The sequence below is a fragment of the Monodon monoceros genome, unplaced genomic scaffold, assembly GCF_005190385.1.
Source record: "Monodon monoceros isolate NGI ecotype Baffin Bay Population unplaced genomic scaffold, NGI_Narwhal_1 Super_Scaffold_21, whole genome shotgun sequence".
NCBI classification, from domain to species: Eukaryota; Metazoa; Chordata; class Mammalia; order Artiodactyla; family Monodontidae; genus Monodon; species Monodon monoceros.
Genome location: NW_021703778.1, coordinates 8,565,706 through 8,577,578, shown reverse-complemented (window position 1 = coordinate 8,577,578; position 11,873 = coordinate 8,565,706). Strand labels below are relative to the sequence as shown.

At 42.0% G+C, this 11,873-nt stretch overlaps 1 protein-coding gene across 5 annotated transcripts in view; it reads right to left on the bottom strand.

The window, feature by feature from the left end:
- Positions 1–595: 595 nt before the first annotated feature.
- Positions 596–11,873, bottom strand: part of SEPHS1 (selenophosphate synthetase 1) — a 30,556-nt gene continuing 19,278 nt past the window's right edge. For 3 of the 5 annotated variants that reach the window (XM_029238200.1, XM_029238201.1, XM_029238202.1), the window contains exons 8-9: positions 4,278–4,490; positions 1,219–2,481 (exon numbers count right to left, since the gene is read on the bottom strand). In XM_029238200.1, the coding sequence (XP_029094033.1) occupies positions 2,267–2,481; positions 4,278–4,490 (428 nt within the window). In that variant the 3' untranslated portion in view covers positions 1,219–2,266. Of the gene's footprint in view, positions 2,482–4,277; positions 4,491–11,873 lie in introns of all 5 variants that reach the window. The other 2 variants (XM_029238203.1, XM_029238204.1) reach the window with 2 other exon arrangements.

The window sequence follows — 11,873 nt, the reverse complement described above, 5'->3', positions numbered from 1 at the left end:
AGTGACAATCACTTGATTCTTCAAAAAACGTGCAAGATAACTTGGGGGGGGGGCGGTTTCTTTGTTTTGTTGGACCCAGATGTCAATAAACAGAATGGTCAAGACTTGAAAATTCCCGGAAAACCTTGTGGTAAAAGCAAGGTCTCTCCCTCCCTCGGTGCCTCTGCAACGAGTGTGCCTAGCCACGCAGGGCGCTCACTTAAGCAGGCTTCCCTAGTCCGCCCCCCCCCCTCCCGGATTCTGATGCTGTTAGCCTGCGGTGGGCCCAACAGTTTGACTGGGACAAGCATCCCCAGGTGATTCTGATGCAGGTGTGACGTGGACTCGCTAAGAAACACCCCTTTAAAGCCCCGTTCTTCCAACTCGATTACACGGACTTCTAAGTACCCAGCATTTTCTTTATAAACATGAATCTTCACGAAGATGATTTCCTCAAGTGCATCACTCAACTGGCTCACTTCCTCTCAGCAGACCTGCCACCAAGGAAACCATCAGCATTCAAGACATGATCAACATTGAAAGTAGTTCAGATTTAGCCGTCACGCCTGTATTTAAAGAAAGAAAGAAAGAAAAAAAGCTCAACAGTATGTTTCTCTTACTCAGGTTTCCAACACATTTTATTTTGCAGACCACCTGCTTGTAGCTTTTGAGGACCAACATGGGTTTCAATTCCTATAAAACGTCCAATTAATTTCAGTTCTGCGGCAGCCCCTCGGTCCCGCGCACCGAACTTATGGCTTGAGTTCCAGTAACACGTGCGAAGAGGCTGCGCTTTGGCCCCTGAAGAAGGACGCGTCCAGGGTGGAGCCTCTTCCAGGGCTTCGCCTCCCAGGTGGTGGTTTCCTTTGGCAAGATGTCTGGCTGTTCTCTGGGCTTCGGCGCCTGCAGGCAGGAAGTGCTCAGAAGCTTCCAGCGCAGACGCGTGAGGCATCAGTGCACTTGTGCTTGAGGACAGGAGCCCCCTCCTACTCATTCCGTAGGGGAAAGTATACGGAAGCCTCTGTTTTTAAGTTAACACCGATAAACACCTTTTTAGATTGCCTATTTGTTCTAGAACTACAAAATTTACCTCAAGAAAATATAGGTCCCGTGAAAGACTTAAAAGTTTTATAAAACTAAAATCTAGTTTTCCCCCAATAAACGGTATTTTAGCCAAAGTCCTCCCGATGCTTCTAAAATAATACTAAAAGGGGCATCTGGTTATACAAGAGCAATGACAAAAGTTAAATATTTATTTGAATAACAAGTTGGACGTCCGAGCCGCACAGCTGGCGATACGCGTTTCCACACAGATCACAGGAAGCGTGCACGGAAAAGTACTGGCGCGAAGGACAAAATAACGCTAAGGATCAGGCTAAACAGCTGCCGATTTTAAGAAATCAAAGGCCTGAAATCACCGTACAAAATATAAAAGGGATTAAACGCTGCTATCCACAGAACGGTCTTTATTTTTGATCATATTTAAAAATTATTTGTGTAGCTAATTATATGTTGACTTGTAAATGAGTATTATACATGAACCCCCTTTCGGAGGGCAATTCCTTGCTGCGCTATTGAACATCTAATTACATTGCAGAAAGTGTCCTTTTTTGCTATTGATAAAGAAAACAGTTAATATTACTGTAAGTATTAGGAAGGCTACAAAAAAAAAGAAGGAACATTTCTTTTTTGTCTTCAAAGTGCTTCCCATGCAGAGTTAAGCACTTGCCTGGTTTAACTGAATGCACTCTTGGGTCAAAGAGATGCTATGGAATTAGAAGACTCAAAGGACTCATGCAACCCTCTCGCTACTGGGATACCATTTTGTCACTCACTCACCAATTCTGTCTTTCCAGAATACCATTCCAGACACTTCAAAAAGGGTCACACTGATAATGATAAATATACACAAAATGAAAAGACACAAACTGCTATTTGACACTACAATGGGTAATGTCTGTGCTACGTGAAAGCACCTTTAAAAAGAGCCTACTCGGCAAGAGATAAGTGTCTAAAGATTCAAAATGAATCAACAGTATTGGATAACAATATAATTCTCAACTCAGAAGCTGCCTCAAGATTAGGTGCATCTTCAGTTAATGTAACGGGAAAAAAAGGCAATGGATTTTATTTGATTAATTGCATCCACTCACAAATCGACCTAAGGTCACCAGATGTGTAGACACAATGAGATTTTTTTCATTGTTGTTTATAGTCTTTAATTGAAATGATGATAAAGGAAATAGAGCTATTTAAAAACAAAACCACACAGCTGCCTCGGCCTAGATTAAGAGGTGGCACCAGGTGTGGGGTTCACATTCTGGGTGGCCACCTGTGGCGCGACCTCGATGATCCGGGGTTTGTCGATGATCCTGGCCGTGCGGTTACCCTTCTCCACGATCCCAATAATCCATGCTTGGTGGCCTTCACCGTATTTGGGGGACTTTATCTCTGCGCAGAACCGAGCTGCTTGCTCACGCGGTAAACAGATGAGAAGGCCTCCTGGCAAAGGGAAAAAAAAGAAAAAAGGATGACCGTTAACTGTGATGCTGTGTCTGCAGTCTCCCTGCCACCATCTCTCTAGAGAATGTCCGCACTGAGCTACGTTCTACGAAGAAGCCGGCTGCACTGCCTTCGCCTCTTCCACACTGCGGAGTCATTAAGCAGCTCCTTGGTCAGCTCCTACTGTATTTCAAAACACACGTGACAGAATTTAAATCATGAAAACGCCCCACCTGAGAATCGTCTGACGCTGTGGAGGTAGCAGTGAGGTGTTTGAGGCTCAGTAATATACGTGGAGGCTATCTTTTCCAGGCTGCGCTGAAAGGATTATTTAAAAACGAAAGAGAACTTCTCCTTTTCTATTTGATTCTCTACATGGAGTCCTCATTTTACAAAAAAAAAAAAAGGCTTTTGGTATATATATACTTTTTAAGTTTAAAAATTAAGGTCAGGAAGAAAGTGTGCATGCCCCAAAGTATCTGGGTTCTGTCACTGGTTCTGTCATTATCTTCAAAATGGAAAAAATATAAGATATATGAAAAGAAATCTTCATTGGTACTTGAGTAGCCAGGCCAGAATATTTCATACACTTGTAAGTAGAAGAAACACAAATCAGGAAAAAGTATATACTACACTTTTACAAAAAAAGGAGAAACTTCTCATATTCGAATAGAGACAGGTTGCATTAGTTGGGAATATTCGTTGGTTTATTCCAACTGATTCCATGCCCTCCAGGCGGCAGGAGCTGTTCTACTAGCAGTTCAGTTGCCCTCCTGGAGCTTATTTCTAGGAAATGGATTTCGTATCTATTTCGAGGCCAGGAAGTGGAAGGATCCTCTCTACTGCCATGAGAGGCCCACCAGAGACCCCAGGCCCCCCTAAAGGGCTGGTGCGTGGGTGGGGCTTTGTGGTCTTGGCCTCTGGGGGTCATAATTTCTCACGACCAGGCCCACCCCAGACTGACTTAATTAGGTTTCCTAGTGGTCCAGTCTAGGCATGGGTATTTTTCTTAATGCCCAGGTGATTCAACTGTTTTACCAGGGTAGGGAAACTACTGAGTTATAGAACAAATAAAATAAGAAGTAAAAGAAACTAGGGGGAGAAACGAGGGTTGGGGTGCGGGGGGGGGGACTGAAAAGATGAAACAGAGATCCAGGTAATAAGAAGAAAAAAACGGGACTTTGGGGCTTCCCTGGTGGCGCAGTGGTTGAGAGTCCGCCTGCCGACGCAGGGGACACGGGTTCATGCCCCGGTTCGGGAAGATCCCACATGCCGCGGAGCGGCTGGGCCCGTGAGCCATGGCCGCTAAGCCTGCGCGTCTGGAGCCTGTGCTCCGCAACGGGAGAGGCCACAACAGTGAGAGGCCCGCGTACCACCAAAAAAAGAAAAAAAAAAAAAAAAGGTACTTTGGAGACATAGTATACTATTTCATCTCACAACAGCAATTTTAGACTTATTTTTGCAAGGAAAAAATACAGCCTCTTCAATGTAACCTATGGATACATGGGTTATTTAATATGCTGAGTTGTCAATGGAAACTGAATGATGACCTATTTTCCCCATAACCGCCCTCCCTCCCTCCCATCCCATCACCAAACACACAAACACTGGACTGAAAATGACACTGCTCATCACAGGCAGGACGGCAGGAGACGCTGCAGGGGGCTGAGAACCCTTGCAGCCAAAACCTCATGTGGGGTTGGGGGTGTCCAGCTCCTGGACCTGGCTTCCTCCTCCTCGGGGACATCCCACTGGCCTCCCTGCTTAACCCTCAACCCGGCCTGTGGCCCTGGTACCTGATGTCTCTGGGCAGGTCCCGTGCATGAGGCCAAACATGTTCCCGCAGGCCTTGCTCACGGCTGCCATCTTGGCCAGGACTGGGAGGTTGTGAATCACAAAGGACACCTCATTCCTCTGCTGCTTGGCCAGGTTCTGTGCGTGGCCCAGGATCCCGAAGCCCGTGATGTCGGTGGCCGCGTGGGCATTGAACGTGTGCATGAGTCCCGCCGCTGCCAGAGGACAGAGGAGCCTTTATCATCTGGTGTCGTGAATGGAGACCCAGAGAAAACACCCTTCCTCAACTCAAAATCTTACATATGCTTTGATCTCAAAACTCCTAATTGGTTGGCAACACCATACGATGGAAGTGAAATCAACAAAACCTGGAGTGGAATTCTGAAAGTTGGTTTCCTAGTTCAGTTTGAACCGCTCAGAACAGCAGCTTCAACCAACATTAAATGCCAGTAAACTAAAATATCTGTAGAGAGGAAACGCTATCTCAACGAAAGGTAAACCTGTCTAAACTCTCCTAAAATCAAAGAACAAGATCTTTTAAGACTGTCTGACCTAAATTCAAGGTTCTTTCCTGATGTCTAAAAGGTTAATCTCTTTTATTTTTTAATTAAAAGCAATAAAACACTTTATCTTTTGGAGTAGTCTTAGGGTTAGAGAAAATTGAGCAGAAGTGCAGGAAGTTGCCGTACGGTGCCCCCCAACCCCATTTCTCCTGCATTGACACCCAGCATCAGTGTGGTGCTGTGATGAATCGGTATTGATACGTCATTACTAACTCCAGTTCAGTTTACACTGGGGTTCACTTGATGTTGTAGAGTCTATGGGTGTCGGCAAATGTATGATCACGTGTATCCATCATTAGAGTATCATACAGAGTACTTTCACTTCCCTAGAAATTCCGTGTTCCACCTTTTCACCCATTCCTCCAACCCCTGGAAACCACGGATCTTTTTACTGTCTCCATAGTTTTGCCTTTTCCAGAACGTCAGAGAGTTGGAATCACTATATTTGGTCTTTTCGGATTGATTTCTTTCACTTTAGTAACATGTACTTCAGGTTTCTCCGTATCTTCTCATGGCTTGATAGCTCACTTCTTTTTAGCACTGAACACCACCACCGTCTGGATGGACCAGTTTATTTATCTGTTCACCACCTACTGAAGGACTTGTTGGTTGCTTCCAAGTTTTGGCAATTATAAATAAAACTGCAACAGACATCCATGTGCAGGTTTTTGGGTGGACAGAAGTGTTCAATTCATTTGGGTAAACACCAAGGAGCACAACTGCTGGATCTTATTAGTAGATTTAGTTTTGTAAGAAACTGCCAACCTCTCTTCCAAAGTGGCTGAACCATTCTGCATCCCCGCCAGCAATCAATGAGCTGTTATTGTTCCACATACTCACCAGCATTTGGTGTTCTGGATTTTAGCCATTCTAGTAGACGTGGGGTAGTACCTTGTTTTAATTTGTAATTCCCTAGTGACGTATGATGTGGAGCATCTTTTCCTATGATTATTTGCCATCTGTGTACCTTCTCTGGTGAGGTGTCTGTTCAGGTCTTTGGCCCGTTTTTTGATTGGATTTTCTTATTGTTGGGTCTTGAGAGTTCGTTGTATATTCTGGATTATCAGTCCTTCATCAGACGTGTTTTGCGAAGATTTAGATTTTCTCCTAGTCTGTGGCTTGTCTTTTCATCCTCTCTCTCTTTCACCGAGAAGTTTTTTTATATTAATGAAGTCCAACTTGTCAATTTTTTCTTTTATGGATACTGCTTCTGGTGTTATCTCAGTAGTCATCACCAAATTCAAGGTCACCTAAATTTTCTTCTAAGTTATCTTCTAGGAGTTTAACAGTCTTGCATTTTACATTTAGGTCTACAATCCATTTTGAGTTAATTTTTATGAAGGGTTTAAGACCTGTGTCTAGATTCGTTTTTTGCCTGTGGATGTGCAGTTTTTCCAGCACCATCTGTTGAAAAGATTATCCTTTCTCCATTAAATTACCTTTGCTCCTTTGTCATAGAGCAGTTCAACTATACTTAAGCGGGCCTACTTCTGGGCTCTCTATCCTGTCCCATTGATCTATCTGTCTCTTTTTTCACTAACGCCATACTGTCTTGATGTCTGCAGCTTTATATGAAGTCTTGAAGTTGGGAAGTGTCAGTCCTCCAACCTGCTCTTCTTCAACACGGTGTTGGCTGTTCTGGGTCCGCTGCTTCTCCATATAATCTTCAGAATGAGTTTGCCGATACTCACAAAATAACTTGCTAGAATTTTAGTTGGGATTGCATTACTCCTGTATTTCATTTTAGGGGGGAAAGCAACGGAAAGGCTAATTTTGGAATGAAATATGCCCTGTGTTTACAGAAGTACTCTGGGGTGAATGCCTTTTTGGGGTCCATTTCCTCTCTTTAGACCAAGATCTCTTTTACTTGGGTGCAATCTCAACGACACATGCAGAGAGGAGAATCGACCCTTCTAGTCCATGCTGCTAGATAAGCAACTAGGACAGCCCATCCTATTAACACACCCGCACCTGGTGCAGTGGGGCAGCCGATGACATTTAACAAAGCCAAGACCTGCACTTCAGCTCTTCCCAAGCTTTGAGGACCATAGTAGATAAGAGGACCCACTGAATCCTACAGTCAATAAGAGGGATTCAATTTTTGAGGTACTGATTACCACTTCTTCCCCGTATGGGGAATTACTGTTGCTAATTTTTACTACAGAAATTTCAACGAAACACAAAGTAGAGAGTAGCAGCCCACAACGAACTCCCACGTACCCAACAATGCCCAGCTTCAACCATCACCACCTTTCTTCTGGGGCCTCATCTACTCCTGCCCACTTGTTGGGGGATGTGGAGGGTCCGGGGCGTGGGCAACTTTAAAGCCAACCCCAATCATATCACTTCGCCTATAAATACAATATTTCCGTGTGTGCCTCTAAAAGATAAAAAAACTTTTAACAGCCACAGTATCATTATCACACCAACAAAATTGATACTACATTTGATTGTTCTCTCTTAAACTTCTTAATTTTTAACAGTTTCCCCTCCTTTTCCCCCCACGTCATTTACTTGTGGAAACTGAGCCATTTTTTTCTGTAGCATCTCCTGCATTATAGATGTGGTGATCTCCCCCGATGCTGACATGTTCTACCATCTTCCTGACTTCCTGTACTGGTGTTCAGGACCAAGGCTCCAAGAGACTCAGGTTCATTTTTTGCTGGCAAGAATACTTCATGGGGGTGGGGAATATCTCAACGAGAACCTTTCACCAAAAGGTTTTAACAGCCACTGATGTTTGCTGTTGAGGTTCATTAAATCAAGGGATCAGCAAAAATGGCAACTTTGTAATTTTTCCTGTGTCTATTAGATGTGACCTCTATAAAGAATTCTTTAGAAAATATGGTTTCCCTGAAATACACTCCATATAAAACAGGTAAAATAAGGGGTTGATTCCTTTTATTTCAGAACAAGTTGGTGCCCTAGCAACTTCCAAAGGTGACCAGAAAAGTTTTAATTATCATTTGTTTAGATACTTGATATGGTCACTCTTGTCTTTGATACTCAAACTGCACCCCCCTCTCCACTGTGACGGGTGGGAGCCCCTTCAAGCTGTCGGGAAGTGACACGACCCCACTAGTCACTGACAGTACCACCACTTTCAGGCACAGGAAGGCCAGGCTTAGCTTCTGTACTTCCTGTCCCCAAACTGGAATCTGCCATTTCCCCAGGGAGTCCTGGCACTTTTTCGTGGAGAACATTAACTTTCCGAACAGAATCTGGGCACTAGGACTTCAGGCCTGCAGGTTATCACTACTTCTAGGCCTTTTCAGTAGGCACGGAAATGAACATTTTTATAGAAAAAAAAAAATCCTGAGTTCACACTGATAATTCCAAATTAAAGATTACAGATTTCACTTAGCTTCTTTGATCTTACTACTTCTCTCTTATTCTTAAAATCTTTGTTCCTAACTACATTAACTTATTTGCTTTATCTTACTATGCCAACATTCTCACAAACACAAACCCACTGATGACAATGAAATATTTTTGTGGATTTTTGTTCTGAGGATGTGCCCTGAAACTACCAGGCTCAAAGTGATTTGAAATAATTCTTCATGTGATTTTGCCGCTAACTTAGAAATATGTTGAACGACCTTAAAAAAATTTTGGTTCGCTGGCAGTCTGTATATCTTCTTTGGAGAAATGTCTATTTAGGTCTTCTGCCCATTTTTGGATTGGGTTGTTTGTTTTTTTTATTATTGAGCTGCATGAGCTGCTTATAAATTTTGGAGATTAATCCTTTGTCAGTTGCTTCATTTGCAAATATTTTCTCCCATTCTGAGGGTTGTCTTTTGGTCTTGTTTATGGTTTCCTTTGCTGTGCAAAAGCTTTGGAGTTTCATTAGGTCCCATTTGTTTATTTTTGTTTTTATTTCCATTTCTCTAGGAGGTGGGTCAAAGAACCCTGAGAAAACCATAATTCAAAAAGAGTCATGTACCAAAATGTTCATTGCAGTTCTATTTACAATAGCCCGGAGATGGAAACAACCTAAGTGTCCATCTGATAAAGAAGATGTGGCACATAAATACAATGGAATATTATTCAGCCATAAAAAGAAACGAAACTGAGCTATTTGTAATGAGGTGTAATGTAATGAGGATGGACCTAGAGTCTGTCATACAGAGTGAAGTCAGTCAGAAAGACAAAGACAAATACCATATGCTAACACATATATATGGAATTTAAGGGAAAAAAAATGTCATGAAGAACCTAAGACAGGAATAAAGACACAGACCTACTAGAGAATGGACTTGGGGATATGGGGAGGGGGAAGGGTAAGCTGTGACAAAGTGAGAGAGTGGCATGGACATATATACACTACCAAATGTAAAATAGATAGCTAGTGGGAAGCAGCCGCATAGGACAGGGAGATCAGCTCGGTGCTTTGTGACCACCTAGAGGGGTGGGATAGGGAGGGTGAGATGGAAGGAGACGCAAGAGGGAAGATATATGGGAACATATGTATATGTATAACTGATTCACTTTGTTATAAAGCAGAAACTAACACACCATTGTAAAGCAATTATACTCCAATAAAGATGTAAAAAAAAAATTTGGTTCGGATTTGTAAAATATGCTGTTTTAACTTTTAAGTATAGAAAACTATACAAAACATTTATTTCCAAGTCAAACTTACAAAACAAAGCATGTTCAGAGAGGGTCTGCTTCCTCCCTATTCCCTCTTATATGTAACCATTTTTATTAATGATTTATTTTTTCCATTGTTTCTTTTTGAAAGTATAAAATACATATTATTAATTCATATTCATTTATGAACATACATTTATGAACATACAAATTAATTCATTTATGAACATAATTCATATTCATTTATGAACATGCTTTTTTCATCTGGCCATATCCTAGAGATAGCTCCCTAGTAATAAAGATTTCTTCTTCCTTTTTATGGCTGTATAGTATTCCTCTGTGCACAGAGATGAGATAATCCAATCAGTCACCTAGTGATGGACATTTGGACTGTTTCCTTCTTTTGCAGTTATAAACAGTGCTTCAATGAATAGCCTTGTACACATGTCATTTCATACTTTGGCCTCTGGGACAGACGCACAGAAGTGGGACTTCTGGGTCAAAATAAACGTACACAGGATTTTGCTAGATATGACCAAACACTCCTGCATAGTGTTCTGCCATACTGTATCCCTACCAATAATGTCTACAACTTAAGGATGGGGAATCTTAAATGCTCAAATTATAAACAAACTAATAACCCACATGGGTAAAAATAAATCCATTACAAATTACTTTCTTATTGTTAAACTACTTAATTTGAAGGACCAAAGAACGGAAGAAGACTCCTTAGACTTTTTTTTTTTTTTTTTTTTTTTGCGGTACGCGGGCCCCTCACTGTTGTGGCCTCTCCCGTTGCAGAGCACAGGCTCCGGACGCGCAGGCTCAGCGGCCATGGCTCACGGGCCCAGCCGCTCCGCGGCATGTGGGATCTTCCCGGACCGGGGCACGAACCCGTGTCCCCGGCATCGGCAGGCGGACTCTCAACCACTGCGCCACCAGGGAAGCCCTCCTTAGACATTTTGAACGGCACAGGAAGAGAAGTACGAATGAAAAGCCTTGGTTGTAAGTGATAAGAACATCTGAGAACACAGAATTAAATAATTACAATTCAACTTAATGTTGAATATTGCCAAAGAAATACTCCTGGAATGCAGGAAAAAAAATTATAAAAAAATTTGATCTCAAAATAAATTGTTCAAAAGTAGGCAAAAAGTAATTTAGTTATGGCATATCACTCTGGTAGAACATCTGGCCATTAAACATTATGTGTACTAGGATTATATAATATGGAAAAAAGAATTTAGTGATATTAAATGAATAAAAGCAAATTCCAAATATGAGTAAAATGTACGCTAACCATTCGTTTACAACGTCAACAATAAGACAACAATAAACCACCAACCAACCAAAGGAAAAAATCCTGGGAAAATACATAAAAATATTAACAGAAGCTGTTTTTGGCTGGTGGGATTATGAACAATGTTTTTTCTCTTTTTTTTCATTTTCTGAAAGCTTTTCTATAGTTAACATGATTTTTTTTTTACAGTAGAAAAACTATAGAAAATAAACAGGAAGAGAAAACATATCAAAGAATCTTTAAAATGTAGCATACTCTCAAAAACTGTGGTATACCACCACTCTGGGAATCATTTAGCACCTTCTAGAAAAGCCGAGGCAGTACTGCCCTCTTTCCTACACATGTGCACCAGAAGTTCTCAGCAGCAGTCAGTCATGGAGTGGAAGATTATACAGTGGTGAAAACAATGAAATCCAGCTACACACACCAGCAATTGACACTCAGGAATATTGAACAGTGTACAAAACAGCAAAAAGGAAATAAAATGACACAGGGATGATTTAATAAAGCAAAAAATGCAAAACTAACTTATTGCTCAAGGGGACAAGGCTATGTGGCAAAAACAGTTTAAAACACATGAGAATAAACATTAGATTCAGAACAGCGTCGCCCCTTTCCCCGAGCTGGGTGTGGGAGGGGCCCCTTGGGGCTTGTAAGGCCAGGTTCTCTTTCTCACATGAGATGGTAGACACATGGGTACTGTACTGCTGTTCCTTAAGCCCTGCACAAATTTTATAAAATAACTTTTGTATCAACTCAGTATCTAATAAAAATTTTTAATAAACAAGGTGGGAAAGGCAGATGTTGGAAAAAAATCTTTCACATTTTTTTTTTAATTAATTATTTATTTATTTTTGGTAGCGTTGGGTCTTTGTTGCGGTGCGAGGGCTTCTCATTGCAGTGGCTTCTCTTGTTGTGGAGCACGGGCTCTAGGTGTGCAGGCTTCAGTAGTTGTGGCTTGTGGGCTCTAGAGTTCAGGCTCAGTAGTTGTGGCGCACGGGCTTAGTTGCTCTGTGGCATGTGGGATCTTCCTGGACCAGGGCTCAAACCCATGTCCCCTGCACTGGCAGGTGGGTTCTTAACCACTGCAACACCAGGGAAGCCCTCTTTTCACACTCCAAAGTGACTTTAAAATCAGAGTT